Raw genomic sequence first — 17549 nt, forward strand, 5'->3', positions numbered from 1 at the left:
AGAATTAGCTGGGCATGGTGGTGGGCACCTGTAATCCCAGCTACTCGAGGGGCTGAGCCAGGAGAATCACTTGAACCCAGGAGGCGGAGGTTGCAGTGAGCCGAGATTGTGCCATTGCACTCCAGCCTGGGTGACAGCGAGGCTCCGTCTCAAATTTAAAAAAAAAAAAAAAAAAAAATCTGTGAGGTAGGTACCTGTATATACCCAGATTACAGATGAGGCAGCTGAGGCCTAGAGTGGTTAAGCAATGTGCCAAAGGCCGCACAGCAAGTAAGACAGCAAACCTGGCTCCAGAACCCCTGATCCTGACCAGTGCTCCCCTCTGCCTCTCTGAGAGGATGGTCAGACTTAGCAGCAGCAAGTGATGCTCATGGCCTCCTGAATCCCTCTCGCCCTTGTAGGTCGTCTACTTCACAGCCACTTTTCCATTCGCCATGCTCCTGGTGCTGCTGGTCCGAGGGCTGACGCTGCCGGGCGCGGGCGCAGGCATCAAGTTCTATCTGTATCCTGACATCACCCGCCTTGAGGACCCACAGGTACTGCGGGGCTGGGACACACCATCCTCCCTCCCATCCAGGGCTGGGCCGGCACAGGACAAGGCAGGATGTAGAGGCCACTGGCAGCACATCTTCCGTGGTTCTTCAGTGCACAGGTCTAGCTGGGCCACCCACCCCCTGGTACTTTTCCACCGGGCCTGTGGCGGGTGTGCCTGTCCACGGTGCTGATGGACCTTTCTAGCTGTGTGCATCTCTTTTCATGTCAAGGACGTCTGAGGGTGGCCACTTAGAGAGGCTGCTTTAGGCCCTGCACCAAGTAAGGGGGAGAAATCTTCTGATGAGCAAGTCTCCCGCTTGGACCCAGCTTCTGCCCACTGCAGCCACAAGGGCTGCTGCATCCTGGGGATGGGAGAGTCGGGGCCTGGAGAGCTGCGGGCTTCCTTGGCTGAGGGTGGAATTCAGAGTTAATGGCCTTGGAGGGTCCACGGGCAGATACCGAAAGCACACCTTCTGGCACTCAGCCTTGTGACCTTGGGGAGGTGGAGAAAGCCCTGGGAGATTTTCTGGGTTTGTTTGAGGACCTGAATCCTCAGGGCCTTCCGGTTGCTTCCCAAGGGCCTGTGCTCTCCTTCCCCACCACCCTTCCCCCTGGACAGGACACAGTTGTGAGAGGGGTTGGCCAGCCTCGGAGGACAGCTGGGAAAGAGCTGCTTAGTGAAGATTCTGGAGAGCAGCTTTGCCTGCGTAGTTCCTTGGGACCTCCTTCCGCATTCTAACTTGGGGGTCTGCAAACAGTAACAACAATGGTGGTGACAGCAGCCTTGACTTACGGGCTTGCCATGTAACTGGCACTGGGCTGAATCGCCACTCTTTGAACCTGGGAAATAGCTCTATGGGGTAGGGCAAAGGAGCCCATTTTATAGATGTGAAAACTATCTGTAAACTGCAGGAGTGATATTTACTTGCCCACTGTCATTCCAGGGTTGGAATCCAGATCCATCTGCTTCTGAAGCCTCTTAACCCTGATGCTAGGTCGCTGGGAGGGGGTGTGTTTGATTTCTGGGGCTCCTTGCAGCTCAGTACTGCCTTGAAAGGCACCGTGGATTCGAGCATAAATGTTCCATTTGCATGTGCAAGGTCCCGTCCCCAGGCCATCGCCAGGTGGACATAACCCTCGCTGCCTCCTCCAGGAAGCCAGCTCTAACAGCCCTCCTCTCTTTCCTTGCCACCTCCCTCCCCCTCATAGGTGTGGATTGACGCTGGGACTCAGATATTCTTCTCTTACGCCATCTGCCTGGGGGCTATGACCTCGCTGGGGAGCTACAACAAGTACAAGTATAACTCGTACAGGCAAGTGTTGCGCCGGCGGGCCTGGCGGACTTTAGAAATGATGATGATGATGTTTAAAGAAAAAGAGAAGTAGGGAGCGTGGCTTCCTTGTGTTGTGAATTAACTTGCTCCCTGACATATGTGTAACTTAGGGACTGTATGCTGCTGGGATGCCTGAACAGTGGTACCAGTTTTGTGTCTGGCTTCGCAATTTTTTCCATCCTGGGCTTCATGGCACAAGAGCAAGGGGTGGACATTGCTGATGTGGCTGAGTCAGGTACGGTGGTATCGGTGGCAGTGGTGGTGGGCACTGCCACCTAGTGTGTAAGCCAAGTACTGCAGGCATGAAGCCAGACCCCAGGGGGCTTTGAGGGGGGACGAGCCTGGTTTCTAAAATGGACCCCCCCCCCACCAAGTTGTCCCCCAAATATCAAAGAGTACAAAAGCCAAATTTTAAACATTTTTATTGCAATTTGGCCCGAGGGGTGGCAAAAGCATGGGGGGTGGTTAAGTTGGGGAATTTTTAGCTACCTTAGTGTGGTCTTCCCCGCCCCCCCCGTCCTTCCCCAGCAAACTCCTGGTTTCCACAACAGAAACCACTTTCCTAACTCAGGCCCAAGTCAGCCACCAATCGGCATTCCATCACCACCTTCTCAGCCTTGGTTTCTGTATTTTGCACTTTGCTCCCAGCGTGCTCCCTCTAAGCAGACGCATTCATCCATCCCACCGATTTCTCGTGAATGAGTCCCCACTCTGTGTCAGGCACCACCGTAGGCACTGGGTGCAGTGTGTGGGGGGAGGGGGTAGATGAGGGGACGACCTACTGGGACGGTGGCAGATCCAACTGGGGGTGGGTTGTAAGCACAGTGTCACCCCTCGGGGTGTGGGCCCTGTTGACCAGGCACTCTTCCTCGGGCTACCTGGAGTCACAGGCACGGCGGATGCCAGTGGCTTAGAATCACGGACTCTGCACAGACGGGGACCTTAGGAATCTGGGATCCCAGAGTTCCAGCAAGGTGCTTCCGGAACCTGAGAATCATGGGGCCTTCAGTTGCTAGAATCTGCAGTCTCTCAGGTGCCTCGATTCTGGGACTTGGCCATGGCTGCTTGAGGTCCTGGGTCTGTAGCTTTAATTGCAGTGGCTTGGCTTATGGGATTCCCTCAGGCTCCCAGGATCCTCAAAGTCCACCTTTCCAACCTCTCCACCCTTCCCCGGCCCTGCACAGTTTACTTGGAGGGTGGTCATCAGTTGGTTTTGTTATTTTACATGCTGAGCCCCCAGCCCCACCCCGTCCATGTCCTAATTTCATACAACCTCCCTGGGGCTACCTGGAGGTGGCAAGGTCCTGGGCTGAGGCTCCTTCCAAGCTGAAGGGAGAGCGTGGGGGTTATTAACTTCAGGGACCACGATAGACTAGGGCCAGACACAGCCGGAGGCCCTGCCGTTCCACTGCCCTTGACCTCCTGTGCCATCTGTATTTGGAACATGAGGCGATGTCCCAGTCCCTGAGTCCTAGAGCCCTAGCACTGGAGGGTCAGAAGGTGCCTCAGCATCACGTGTCCAGATGTTCCCTTCTCAGATGAGGAGACCAGCAACCTGAGAGCAAGGGCTTTGCCTGGGATAGGTGGGGCTACAACAGGGCTTTCTGAACATCCTGTCCACTATTTCTCCACTTGTCACATGCTGGACAGGCCTTCTGACACGAGGGTGTCCCCCTCCTGCCACCCAGCCCACCCTGGACACATGCAACAACCTCTGGCCCTTCCAGTGTGAGAATTTGGCCCTTGTGACCTCCCAGAGCCCCTGGCCCCTCCTCACTGTCTTCTTTCCTTGGCAGAGATGCACACTGCCCAGCCCCATCCTGAGACCCCTGACAACACTGCAGGACCCCCTTGGCAAATCCACATGTCACCCCCACACACCTCTCCACTGTCCCTGCTTCCAAAGCGGACCCTCAGATGTACTGTTCCCTCCACCGAGCCCAAAGAGCCCCCAAAAGCAGGCCAGAGACTGAGGACACAGAATGTAACTCCAGAAGTCCCCACGCCCCTTAGGGAGTTTGGCAGTTAGAGTGGTGAGGGGGAGCCAGGGATGATTTATACCTCCTCTGTAGATGGCTTGCTTTCAGCTGAGGGCTTGCAAACCAATCGCAATTGAGTGGGAATCTCCAGGAGTATGGAGTGAATTTGGCAATGGGAGATACAGATAGACACATACAATGTATCTTCCTCCATGGACAACGAAGTATTTTCATAGACACATATGTTGTCAATCTCAGTTGTTTTTTCCTCCCGTCCACTTCAAACACCTTGTCATTTATTCCCCACGGTGATGTCTGAACAGCCGGCACATCAAGGGTGATTATTTCTCTAATAAGCTTTTAACAAGCACCATATTGAGTGAAGTGCATTTGAACAAGATAATTATTTAGCCTAACAGAGTGCAAACAAGACGTGGCATGGCACATTGTCTGCTAGCAGAGAGGCATCCAGAGGTTCTCGGAGTGGCTGGATTATGTCTCCTGGACTTCTCTCTCTTGAGTTCACCATGCACTTTTAGAGAAAGACGCTCAGACCCTCTCCCAGAGGCTCGCTTGAGAAAGGCAAAACTAAAATACAGAAACGAGCGAATTGAGAATCTTCACAACGTCCCTGGTGGGTTGGGGGTTGTGGGGGCCCATTTTGCATCTGTCTTGCAGCTGGCTGGACTCGATTCCTCATTCAGTGTGGACCAGTCAGGGCCAACGCTGACGTTCTGTAGGGACCAGCGGGGCCCCGGTCTGGGTGGAAACGCCGCGGCTTTTGACTCCAACTTCAACTTTGATTCAAAAGTCATCTCACTGGGTCCTGGGGTCCATATTTTTCTGAACCTGGCCTTGGTTCTTTTGGGCATGTTCTGAGCAGTTTTGGGCTTGGTAACCCCCGCTCCTGGTGGGGGTCTCCAGCATCTCAGTGACCAACCACTCTGTCGCTGCCCAAGGATATATTTTGGTCAGGTTTTCTCTGGATTGTAAAAGGACACACCCTTCCCTGCCACACCGGGGGTGTTAACACCGTATAACGTGGTTTCTGGTTCCAATTTATTGTAAAGTTGGGTTTTGCTTTTTGTTTTTCATTCTTGAGCCATTCGTCTGGTTTCTAATCCCTGCTGAACAGCTCCTGCTCTGGCCCTTTTTGTTTCCTGCTTCTTGACTTTTTTTTTTTAGTTGTAGATTTTACTTTCTTTTGCTGCCCTCGCTTCTCAGACCCACAGGTCTCAGTTAACAACTAAATTCTTTCCTTTGGCATCTGCTTTCAGGCAGGCTGGAGACAGGAGGAGACATTTCTCTCTGTCTCCGGAATGTCTCCCATCAGAGACATCCCCTGAGCTGACAGAGCTCCCATCTCCCCAGCTCTCCCTCAGGTTCTATCCAAGTCCCCTCTTTTGAAACCCAGAGCCCTTTTCTAGTGACATGGTGTCTACCTCTGAGAATCTAAACACAGGAAGGCTCCTCGTGAGTCATTTATGGCCACCTGCCCCTCACTTTTCAGGTGGGGAAACTGAGGCCCTGAGAGGGTATGGGGTGATTCAAAAAGGAAATTGGAAGAGGATGACTTGGATGCAGGCCTGGGACCTTGCCCCTGCACCCATGTTCCCTCAGCTTTGGGCCCTGGTTGGCCCAACCTTGACCTCGTGGGCTTGGCTCTGACCTTGCCAGGGAGAGCCCCACAGATGCACCCCTGAAGAGACAGACCTCCTGTTGGGCATGGTTTTGTATTGGTTTATCTTTCCACTCCTATGGTGTTTTAGCCATTAACTCAAAAATAGAAACCTTACCTTTGCAAAGGAGACTGGGCGGTCAGGTCACCACCACGCTCCCCCGCCTCCTTCCAGCAAAGGCTGTCCACTCGATGGCTTTGCTTTGGGGTGGGAGGATCCTCCCTTTCCTTTGTCTCTGCAGACCGAGCCCTGGGCTCAGTCTGCATCCTACCCCAAATAACCACGCCCCGATGGATGCTGGTGTGTGAGGAGGCCACGTGTGCTGTGTAGGAGACAGATGCTAAAACCGGGCCCCTCCTGAGCCCCAGCGTGTCCCACCCAAAAGCGAGACAGGCCTGGTCTCTTTCCCCAGGCCAGAGTTCAGACCTGGCTCCCTGCTGTATTTGGGTCTGAGTGTCTTTGTGTGAGCCCAGGGTTCCCAGTGGCTTGGTGGCTGATGTCTCCTCCCCTGTGCCCCTCCCCGTTTTCTTTCCTTTCTAGGTCCTGGCCTGGCCTTCATTGCCTACCCAAAAGCTGTGACAATGATGCCGCTGCCCACGTTTTGGTCCATTCTTTTTTTTATTATGCTTCTCTTGCTTGGACTGGATAGCCAGGTGCGTATAAGGGATAGCCCTGGGGCGACTGCCCCTGTGGGGAACCTGACTCTGGGAAAGCCTCCTTATCCCACCTGGGAGGTGGTCAACCCCCTTCCCCCCTCCAGTCAGACTTCCAGTGCTTCAGCTGTGAGGGTTCCTCCAGGACACCAGGAATAGAAAAAGCTCTGTGTCCCCAGAAAGTGCATTTGAACAAGATAATTATTTAGCCTAATGGAGTGCAAACAAGACGTGGCATGGCACATTGTCTGCTAGCAGAGGGGCATCCAGAGGTTCTCGGAGTGGGTGGGTTATGACAGGGACAACCAGGGCTTGTGGTTACAGTCAAGCCACAAATGACGAATTGGAGGTCATGACTCAATAAGTCATGATGTGCTCCAGTGGAGTGTCGGCAGGGCACAGGAGGACATGGCAGATGGGCGATTCGGAGAAGGGACCCACATTTCTGTGTGAGCTGATCATTGTCTGGGCCATCGTAATCAGTTGCAAGTGCCCAGGAGAAGCCTACGCCACACTCAGGATTCTGTGCTCCCTGGAGCGTGCGAGGGGCTGGGCATTGGCTCCCTCCCGTGCTTTCTACACCGCACAGGCCGGGAGCCTCGCTCAAACCCGCCCTGACCTCTGGCTGTCCTGGCTTCTCCCCTCCCAAGGCAGGACTCTTGTCTCCACTGAGGTTCTTTCCTGCACTTCTAAACCCCGCATCCCACCCCTTCAGGGCTCAGGCCTCCACTAGAAGGTGACTCATGGCCAGGGAATGCCAGTGAGAGCCGATGAGTGGCTGCATCTGGCTGTAGAGTAGCCAGTGCCTAGTGTGGGGTAGTCAGCAGTGCTCGGAGGACAATTCACTTGAGCTCCTGGGCCCCTTTCCCTGGAAATAGGTGTATTTTTGACAGGGTCTTGTTGAAACAACAGTTCAGAGCACAGGCATGACTCCAGGAGTAGGGATTTATGGCGTGTGGGACAGGCTGGTAGTGTCCCCAGCCCAGCATGAGCCCCTCAGGCAGCGCCATGCAGGTGGGCCACTGAGAAGCAGGTAGGATGTAGACTGTGTAGTCTGGGTCTGGAGGTCTGAATGCCTCTTGGGAAGCCTTTGAGCAACTGAGACCCCCTGAGAGGTTGGAGCTTGCAGCCAGGGTGGGAGAGCCCTTTGTCCCCCTCCCCGGGGGCCAAAGTCTTCAGAGTCATTGTCCCAAGTGGGTCCCCAGAACCTGGTAGGGGAAAAGTCTCTGAAGGTCAAGCAGAGGAGGGTGAGTCCAGAGAGAGGAGGCGGCCAGCCAGCAAGGTCAAGAGCAGAGCAGGGGATTTGGCAGAGAAGGGGGCAGGATTAGCAGAGAAGACAGAACGAAAACATCAGGGAGACGGAAAACAAAATACTTCTGCAGTTGTTGATAGACTTGAGCTGAATAAACAAGCAGGAGGACTCCATTAATCATTCCTAGTTAATGAGTTTGGCCTTCAGAGGCCCCAAGCAAATGGCTTTTATAACTTCTTCCAGAGCTCTAAGTGAAAGAAAAAAACAAAAACAGAGGTTAATAAATGACAAGGCATGACATCTTCATGGGCCCAAAATAGGCCACTTGGGCTTTGGAAACGGCTCCCTGAGCAGGTGGAGGTGGTCACTCATTAGATTTTCTCCCCAGGAAGTGGGGCCTGGTGGAGGACACGCATCTCTCAGGGAGGCCCCGTGTCAGTGGCACACGGAGAGAATCTGGTGGGCTCTCACAGCCACTCCTCCTACTTTGCAGAGCGAGGAACTCAAGGCTCAGAGCAGTTAGATGACCTGCCAGGGACAAGGGTAGAAATCGAACCTAAGTCACTGGTCTCCCAGGCCCCATGTCCCAGGGAACCAGGATGGGAATCTGATGGCACAGGTGGGGCTTCCTCTTTTGCATCTCTTTGCTTTGTGAACTTGGGGAAATGGGGAAGGTTTTGCAGATGCCAGCAGTGTGCCTCACCCACTGCCAGCACTGTGACAGGATCAGAGCCCTCTGCCGTAAGAGGTGTTCCCTGGGTGCCGGTCCTCATGGCAGGCTTCTGTGTATGCGTGTGTTTGGGGTGATCCACATTTACCATCTAAACCAGGTTTAAGTGCACAGTTCAGTGGCATTAGTACCTTCAGACATTGCGCGGCCATCACCACCATCCGTCTCCAGAACTTTTTCCTCTTCCCAAATGGAACCTCTGTCCCCATTCAACACTGACTCCTAACTCCCCAGTTTGCCCTCCTGCCGGCCCTGCACCTGGCTTTTTGTACATGAACTCCTTAAGCTGCAGTGTTGCGATGCCTGGGTACTATTTTTACCCTTCTTATAGCTGAGGAAACTGAGACTTAGAGAGACCAAGAACTTAGCCAAGGCTCCACACAGCTAGTTAAGGGCTTGATGCCAGGTCTGCCTGTCTGCAGAAACCATCTCTTACCTGCTAGTTTGTCCCAATTGGCCTTCCCCTTGAATTCCCCCAAAATAACTTCCTCCTGTTGGAAGTATGGAGATCTACAGCCCAGAGGCAGAGGCCTCCCGCTGATGTTATTCCGTCCTGGGCAAGGGAGCAGGGGGTGTCACCCTGACTCATCAGGGGTTCCTACCATTGGCGGGAACAGTCCGTCTGGCCTAAGAGCCATCATACTGCTGCGCCTTTCTTGGTGAGACAGGGTAGAGGAGTCAGCCATGTGGAGGCAGATGCCTGTTGCCATCCAGGCTACCCAAGAGGGACATGGTTTTTTGTTTGTTTTGAGACAGAGCCTTGCTCTGTCGCCCAGGTTAGAGTGCAGTGGCGCAGCCTTGGCCCACTGCAACCTCTGCCTCCTGGGTTCAAGTGATTCTCCTGCCTCAGCCTTCCAAGTAGCTGGGATTACAGGCATGTGCCACCATACCTGGCTAATTTTTTTTTTTTTTTTTTTTGTAGAAACAGAGTTTTGTCATGTTGGCCAGGCTGGTCTCGAACTCCTGACCTCAGGTGATCTGCCTGCCTTGGCCTCCCAAAGTGCTGGAATTACAGACGTGAGCCACTGCACCCAGCCGGGACATGGTTTTTTTAACAAGTTATGAGAGGAGATGAGAGTTGGAACCCACTCCTCCTGCACCCAAAGAGCTCGCCCAGCCCGCTGACATGGGTTAACAGTTATCTCCCACTTGCAGATTTACTCTAATAATTTCAAATCTTTCTCAACATCCCTGCCAAGTGGGCAAGATCCTCCCATTTCACGGAGAGGCAAGTGAGGCTCGGAGAAGCCAATCACACAGCTGTTAAGCAAGGGAGGGCTGAAGAGGCTGGTGGAGAAGGGCAGTGTTCTCCGGAAGCGCCAGGAACTGAGAAATGGGGGTTTGTGCTGGTCTTGGCCCTGATTCACAGCGACACTGACCTTCCTGTCTTTAATTTCCCCATCTCAAAAAAGGAAAGAACCTTTGTTTTTAGCTCCTTTTGAAGCTTAAGTGTTTGAGCTGCAGGTTTGCTATAATTCAGTGGCAATTTAGGTTCAAAACCCCTTCGGCAGACACATGAGTCAGAGGTCAAAAAAGCAGCCTCTTCTCTTGGATCCCTCTTGAGAGCCTCCTGCTCGTCTTTTCCCTTATTCCTGGTGGCAGTCTCATCTCTCCAGCCCTTGTCAGCACATGAAAGGGATTTCTCCTCGTTTGTGTTCCTTCCCTGGATTTTCCTGCAATGTGTCCCAAAGGAGGAAGGGGTTAGATTTCTCTGGTAGGAATGCTGGGGAAACGTCCTTCCCAAAAGCCTCGTTCAGAGGAAAGGACATCTGGGTCCAGGTTGAATAAGCTCTTCAACTTTTGAAGGAATCAGATAGGCCTTGGAGGGTGTGTTGGTTGGCAGGGAAGTTTGGGTGTAGCCATCCAAATTTAAAGTGCTGCGTGTGCTCTTTAACCCCAAAGCTTCTCTTTTAAGACTGTGCTACATGCACAGATGCCTGCACACAGGAGGAGAGGAAGAGCCGAGTCTGGAGACCATCAGCTGGGCATTAGATCAATGGCGATGCCTACCCACAGGGTGGAGTTTTATCAATTAAAAAATGAGGCAGCTTTCTGTGTAATGATGTGGAACAACCCCCAAGATAAATGGTTAGGCACGAGATGGAAAGGTTTAGAAAGACTGAGAATTCCCCTGAAATGTTACCTACAGAGGGGCCTTTTCCAACCAGCTTCTTTTCCTTTGGGAGCCCAGGGATGGGTTCCTGGAGTCCCAGGCAGCAGGTGGTTACACAGCATGTGTGCGCACATGCAAAGTCCTCTCATGGGCTTGTGATCCCCAGAGGATTGAAAGCCACTGTGTGAATCTGACCTGAACTGCCTGCCATTCCACTGATGGGGAAACTGAGGCTCAGACTTCCCCTGACCTGCCAAGCAAGTTGGTGCTAAGGTCCACCCATTCATCACATTTGCTGAGCAGCCAATGTGTCTGGCAGGGCTCGGCATTCGAGACCCAAAAGTGAATGTGATACCACCCTTATCTTCCATAAGGATGGAGATCAGTGAGGGAGGTTGTCATGGCAACACATACATGCCCCTGAATGTGCCAGGACAGAGGGTCAGCGTTGGCTTCAGAGGCGCAGTTGTTCTCAAGCTCAGCTTTGGAGGATGGGGAAAGGCATTCTGGTGGCAGGAACAGCCTAAGAGAAGATGCAGAGGTGTGGAATATTTGGCCAGCTCGGTGTGGACCACTGAATGTTGCATTGTCTGACTCCAAGGAGTGGCAGGCGGGACTCCCCAGGCACAGTCAGGGAGGCCAGGCTTCCACACTTGGACTTGATCTCACAGGCCAATTCTGGACACAAGGATGGTCACATCTGCTCCTGCATTGTGTGTTCCTCGGCCCTTCCCTCCGAGCAGCAGGCAAGGGTGGCCTGAGCGTCAGCCGCTCACCAGCTCTCTCTCTTCCCCTCCTCAGTTTGTTGAAGTCGAAGGACAGATCACATCTTTGGTTGATCTTTACCCATCCTTCCTAAGGAAGGGTTATCGTCGGGAAATCTTCATCGCCTTCGTGTGTAGCATCAGCTACCTGCTGGGGCTGACGATGGTGACGGAGGTAGGTGGCTCTCTCAGCTGTGTTTCAGGCTTGGTGCTCCAGTGCCCTCCTCAAGGCCATAGTGGAGGCAGCAGCTGGGTGAGAGGGCCAGGCAGGGGCTTCATCTCCCAGCCCCACCCAATTCAGGGGTCCTGCTTGGACCAACACTGGGGGCAGCACGAGGGGGCTCAGGAGCCCACAGCTGACCCAAACTACCCAATTATTTTGCCTGTTGCTGTGGCAACACTGTGACCACCCGCTGCCCTCTGTCCCGCGAAGAGGATCTTCAGCCGAAATCCATTTCACAACAACTCTGTTCACCCCTGACCATGTGCCCTTCTCAGGCCTGGGGGTGGGGTGGAGACATTCTCAAGGGTAAACGCAGGCCTCCCAGGAAATACCACAGCACCACGTAGAGGTGCACCACCTTGCAGGTCACCTGCCACAGGACCGAGTCCTGGTGGGTATGGGTTGATAGGGGGCACATACACTATTCAGAGGGTGAGCAGGGGCCAGGAGGAGGGGCGATTTCAGATGCAGACAAGGGAAGCAAAGAGCAGAAGGGAACAGGAACGTCTAAGACGTGTCTAGCAAGAGGCAAGCCAGATGAGATAAAGATTGTACTAAGAATGGAAGCCTAGCATCAAAGCCAGGGCACGCTCTCTCCTGCATGCCCCCCCCCACCACCTCCCCTGTTCCCCAGGAACGGGTCCCATTTAACAGTTCTCCGAAAACCCAATTCAGGGCTTCACTTCACCATTTTTCCTTACCAGAAGTAAAAGTGTTTTTCTGGAGGTATTTGTAAGAACCCCTACCCTGGAAGTCAGATTTTAGGGCCACTCACTGAGCAGCTGGGTGACCCTGGAGTCTTCTCTGTCAGCTGCACTTGGTGTGAAGCACCTCCTTGGGAAGCAGGCTCCCGTGGACCCATCATTTTGCTTTCATTTATCTGTATGTGTGTTTTTAATTACATTTGTCAAACATGAAGTTGAGCATCTTTTTGTATATTTATCTGGTCATCAGAGTCTTTGCCCATTTTTCTCTTGGGTTTTTTTATCTTATTGATATGCCAGAGCTCTTTGTATATGAAAGAAATTGGAGACCAGGTAGGAAATCGACCTTCTGTGGTTTTTTTCTTCACAGGGTGGCATGTATGTGTTTCAGCTCTTTGACTACTATGCAGCTAGCGGTGTATGCCTTTTGTGGGTTGCATTCTTTGAATGTTTTGTTATTGCCTGGATATATGGTGAGTACAGATTTTTTCATGTCCTTTCTCAAGGTTCTCCTTTGGGCTTCTCTACTTAGAAGCTTCAGAAGCAGAGAATACTAACAGGAATTCAATTTGAGTTGAACAGTAGGCCCTCCCTACCTAGACTACACAAATAATCTCACTGTAGCCACACTGAAGATCCTCCTGGTGCTAAAGGTGTGAGGTGTGACTGGATGTTTTCACAGATTCAGAACTTGGTTGTGCAGGACCTGGAATACTCCTTTTTTATCTCCTTGAGGCCTTGGGTTTGAGTTTGGGCTGTGCCTAAGATTGCACACCTAGGGTTTGGAGTGTGCCTCAGATTGCCAGAAAAATACAAGATGCAGAGTTATATTTGAATTTCATGTAAATGTCTGTTTTTGCCACACTTGTATATCCATGGTGTGGAGATGCAGAGGCCTGGATCAGGTCCCAGAGACCCCACTCATGGCCCCTGAGCTGCTGCTGGCCTTGAACGCTGTGTCAGAAAATGTCCCCCTCTGTCTCTTGCAGGAGGTGATAACCTTTATGATGGTATTGAGGACATGATTGGCTATCGGCCCGGGCCCTGGATGAAGTACAGCTGGGCTGTGATCACTCCAGTTCTCTGTGTTGTGAGTTCCATTTCTGTGGCTCTGGCTGGTGGCCTCTTCTCCCTGGGGCTTGACATTTTCACCCGCTAAACCATCTTTCATGCAGCATCTGTTCAGCGTGGGCTTATAATAAACCCAGCTTCAGCGCTGCCTGGGAGAGGGGAGGAAGGCTGCTCCAGGGAGTTAGCTTGAGTTGAGTTTTGAAGGATAAGTAGGAATTTGTCAGGAGTAGAAAACAAGAAGGGCATTTCTGGCAGAGGAGCCAGCCTGTGCGGGGCCAAGACATCCTAAAAGAAGAGGGTATATCTGGAGCATGTTGAGAAATCCAGGGGATCCAGAATTGAAAGCACATTCTTTCTCCAAACCTTCCAAAGTGCATGAGCTCTGTTTGGGTCACTGGGGAAGTAGAGGGGCCTTTGGGATATCTAGTAGAGAGGTCATAGACATTGGAAATGGGGTGTTTCCATGGAGAGGTGGGGGTAGTAGCTTAGAGAGGGGAAGTCCTGGGTTCTCCCAAGGATAGGGAAGCTTTAGACTCGCCCAGGCCCAAGGGTATCAGTGTGTCACGTTGTTCTTCCCATGAGGATGCTCTCGCCCACCATGTTGGAGTTGGCCTTGGCACCTGCCCATGCAGTCTGCTTCATGGTCCCACTCCAAGGTGCCAGTGAGTGGAATTCTCCATGGCAAAGCCGTCAGGGTTTGCAATCACTTGTGATCATTGGAGCTTATTGCCAGGGAGACCACATCCATCCTGCCATTCACGGCTCCACTATGGGGAGCACGAATGGCCCAATATTCCTTGGATTTAGGAGACAGGTGCTGAGGACAAATAGGCCCTCCCCTCCGTGACCTGCTGTCAGGCCAGACTAAGTCAATGTTGCTGTTAACTCATGGTATGACCTCAAGCAAGTCACTTCCCTCTGTGAACCTCAGTTTCCCCACTTGTAAAACCAGGAGACTGTGAAGGAGGACCCCGGTGGCAGCTGACGACCTTAGACTGTTACTGTTATTTAATATGCATATGAAGCCCTTTCCTCTGAAGTGCAGACTTTCTCCCACAGAAATAAGTAATGGTAAGAGCCAGTAACCACAACAATTGGCGAGTTTATCGTTGGAGATGAGTTTAGTTGGCCCACCTGTGTTCTCATCCTGGTTTAATGTTTGCTTGTGGGCAGCTCTTCTCACCACTCTGACCCTCGGTTTCCTTATCTCTCTCCCCGAGGAGCTGGATACGTCAGAGTTAGGCTGCATTCCCAGGTGGTGAGATGAGGTCACCCTCATGGAGAGGAATGGGAAACAGGCAGGCACTGGCTGCAAGCTCCTCCTGCTTGGGAGGGCCCAGGGCAGCATCTCTTGGGACTCACTCATCTGAGCCACAGCCCTACACGTAGGGACGGGAACAACAGCAGGGCCAGACGTGCAGTTGGTGCCCAGTAAAAGATGCCTGCAGGCTAGTGCTCTCCCTTGCCCATCACCGACTCTGCTTTAGAAAGATGCATCTTCCTGTCAAATCCCAGTTACTAGGTGTTGAAGAGTTAGGCCATTTTCACATTATGGAACAATCCGAGGCCACCCTGGGCCCTCCTCAGAGATGCTGTCATTCTGACTAGAAGCAGAGGCCCCGGGAGCCCCCAGCCAGCCTTAGGTGCTCTTCTCACAGGGAAAGGTGGGCTTTGCTCCCTTGAGAGGCACAGGGCTGACCCCACCCCACCATTCATGCATGCTGATGGCCACTAGCCATTAGCATGGACCCAGGGCTGGGCTGTGGACACCGAACAGGGCAAGGCCCAGGTGCCCAGGCCCCTGCTGCTGGTGGCTCAGAGATAGAGATGGAGGGTGGCAGTGGGGGAAGAAAGGCTTTCATCTACGCTGCTAGCACTTATGGTGCACTTGTTATATGTACCTGGAGCTGCACTGGGTGTTAAAGAAATAGGACAAGACACACACATTCCTACTCTCAGACTCACAGTCTGGCAGAACACGTGTGCCCAAGAGATGGTTACAACCACTCGCTTTCTGGAAGGAGAGGTATGGGTGGTGCCTGGGCAAGTAAGGCAGGCCCAGTGGAGCCAAGTTAGGATGAGAAGAAGATGTGGGGGAAAGAGGGCCAGGCAGAGGAAACAGCCCATGCCAAGACCCAGAGTTCAGTGACAGAGGAGCTAGAAGGAATTCTTCAGGGTGGCTGGAGTGTGGACACGGAGGGAGAGCTGAGGCAGATGAGGGAGGAAGGGGTACAGCTTCTGCTGACACTCCCGGCCGCACCGAGGAGTTTGGGCTGCATCTGCTGGCACTGGGAGCCACAGAAGGGTTTTGAGCAGGGAAACGACTTACTGTGTTTTTACCGGGGGTGGCGGGGGGGATCCTTATGGCAGCAGAGAGGGGTGTGAGTTCTGAGCCAGTCCTTTCCCAAGGAGAGAGACCCTTCCCTCGGGTTGAGGCCAGTCCTAGTCCCAGAAGCCCCCCACTCCCCGATGCCCAGGACCCCTCTCCTGACTGCCCCCATCTCTCCGCAGGGATGTTTCATCTTCTCGCTCGTCAAGTATGTACCCCTGACCTACAACAAAACATACGTGTACCCCAACTGGGCCATTGGGCTGGGCTGGAGCCTGGCCCTTTCCTCCATGCTCTGTGTTCCCTTGGTCATCGTCATCCGCCTCTGCCAGACTGAGGGGCCGTTCCTTGTGGTAAGTGCTTGGGCCCAGGGCCAGGGGAGGTGGGAGACGCGAGGCCAAAGGTGATTGTTGTCAGTTTGCTGCGTGATCCCAGGCAAGTCACCTGCCCTCTCTGAGCCATAGCTCCCTCACCCATCCAGTGGTTCAGCTTATGGGCAGGAGAGTGCGTTGTGGGAAAATGGGAAGCAAGTACAGTTCACATGGGAGAAGGCTTTATGGAGACATTGGAAGCCGGGCTGTGGGGTGAGGAGGAACTTGCCAGATGGACAGTGTGAGAGGGAAGGTGTTCCTGGTGTTGGCAGGGTTGGGGTGGGCAGTGAGGCTGGAGAGGTGACTGTAGCTTTGGATGCCAAGCTAAGAGCTGGGGCTTTATCCTGGGACCAGTGGGGCCATGTTCCTGAAGCGGTGGGACAAAGCCAGGAGCCTAGGGAGGAAGCCTGAGCCCCACCCAGATGCCTTCTCTTATTGAGGAGCCAAATTTAGGATCATCCCAGCCCATGCTAGGGTCTTCTCCGGATCTGTGGCGGCAGCCAGACCTCTGCCTCTGTGCCTGCTGGGGCCTCCCCTGGCCCCACCTACCTTCAGCCTCCTCTCAGAAATTCCTCCAACAGCCCTGGAGATCCCAGGCCCTGGCAAAGGCCCGACTCTTTCCAAGAAATTCTTTTCTCAGAATCTCCCTTAACCTTTTGAGCTTGGGCTGGCTCCAAGAGTGCACTGTTTTGTTCTGGGCTGTTTTTATTGTTATTCTCTTTTAAAAATCTGGAGCCAGGATGTCCTGGGGCCCTGGCTCCCTGCTGGGCTGGGTCCTGTTTCCTCCTGGGCAGGGGAATGGCCTGGAGGTGGTGCTAGTGGCAGGGGAGGGAGGGGAGACTGAGGAAGCTGGCAGGGCAGGAGGAAATCCTTGAAACTGGGGAGGCCCCTGGGGTTATTCTGGAGCTTTTGACCCATTCTATTTTTTCAGAGGACAGAGGGCAGGACCCCAACCAGTCTTTAGCCAGAACGCTAAATGGCCCTATGAGCTGTTAACAGACTGAAATACTGGGCCTGGGGACAGACAGGGAACAGTGACTGTCCCGAGCCCTCCAGGTGACCCCACAATACTCCAGGCCAACCCAACCAGAATTTCCAGAATGTCCTTACTGTCCAGAAGCCAAAGGGTTCATTAGGGCACAGCAAGGGGTCTCTAAAGGTTCTCATTGGTCTAGGGGTCTCTGCTCTGATTGGTGAGTGCCCAAAGCAATTACATACCATTGGTTCGGGGGGACACCCAACAGATCACTAACTTGGTGTCCTTCAAAGCCTCATTTTAAAATATTGGTCCAGCCCACATTTAGAAGTTTGGGTGGAGTGGGGTTGGCATGGGGGAAAGAGGTGGGGGAGTGGGTGAGGGCAGGCTTCACCCCACACTGGTACCCCGTCCTCCTGTGCCAATCTGACTTCACCAAAGGCCCCTCTGAAGGCAGTTGAGCCACCATCTGTCTATCTTTCTTTATGTGCCCCTCAGGGGCTCCCACCTGCACAAGTCATCAAGGTGTCCTCCCAGCCATGAGCTTCTCTCTGAGCCAGGTTCTGGCAAACCCAGATCTCTGTCCCAGGGTGGTTCCAGCTCTGCCTGAGCCTCCTGTGTAGGCAGAGCCCCAAGTGGCTGCCTGGGGGTTTGACTCTCCTCCGCCCTCCCAGGCACAGCCCATTGTATGGATGTGGAGAGGCAAAGTGATGGAGGGAGAGCTGGCAGGTGGCTCAGGTGAGGGAAGTCATGGGGGTAGGGCTGGGAGCAAACTGGAGAAGGTGCTACAAGGAGGGGACCTGGGCCCGGAGTTGCCAGATCTTGCAGCTTTTCAAG

At 53.3% G+C, this 17549-nt stretch overlaps 1 protein-coding gene across 1 annotated transcript in view; it reads left to right on the plus strand.

Annotated features, from left to right (window-relative positions):
• The window catches only part of SLC6A6 (solute carrier family 6 member 6), an 87749-nt gene that overhangs the window by 64497 nt on the left and 5703 nt on the right, over window positions 1-17549 (plus strand). Inside the window, exons 7-14 of the mRNA XM_008951695.4 lie at window positions 402-536; window positions 1744-1847; window positions 1979-2103; window positions 6067-6179; window positions 11076-11213; window positions 12336-12438; window positions 12955-13055; window positions 15548-15718. Coding sequence (XP_008949943.2) covers window positions 402-536; window positions 1744-1847; window positions 1979-2103; window positions 6067-6179; window positions 11076-11213; window positions 12336-12438; window positions 12955-13055; window positions 15548-15718 — 990 coding nt within the window. The remainder of the gene's footprint in view (window positions 1-401; window positions 537-1743; window positions 1848-1978; window positions 2104-6066; window positions 6180-11075; window positions 11214-12335; window positions 12439-12954; window positions 13056-15547; window positions 15719-17549) is intronic.

This window comes from Pan paniscus, chromosome 2, assembly GCF_029289425.2.
Source record: "Pan paniscus chromosome 2, NHGRI_mPanPan1-v2.0_pri, whole genome shotgun sequence".
NCBI classification, from domain to species: domain Eukaryota; kingdom Metazoa; phylum Chordata; class Mammalia; order Primates; family Hominidae; genus Pan; species Pan paniscus.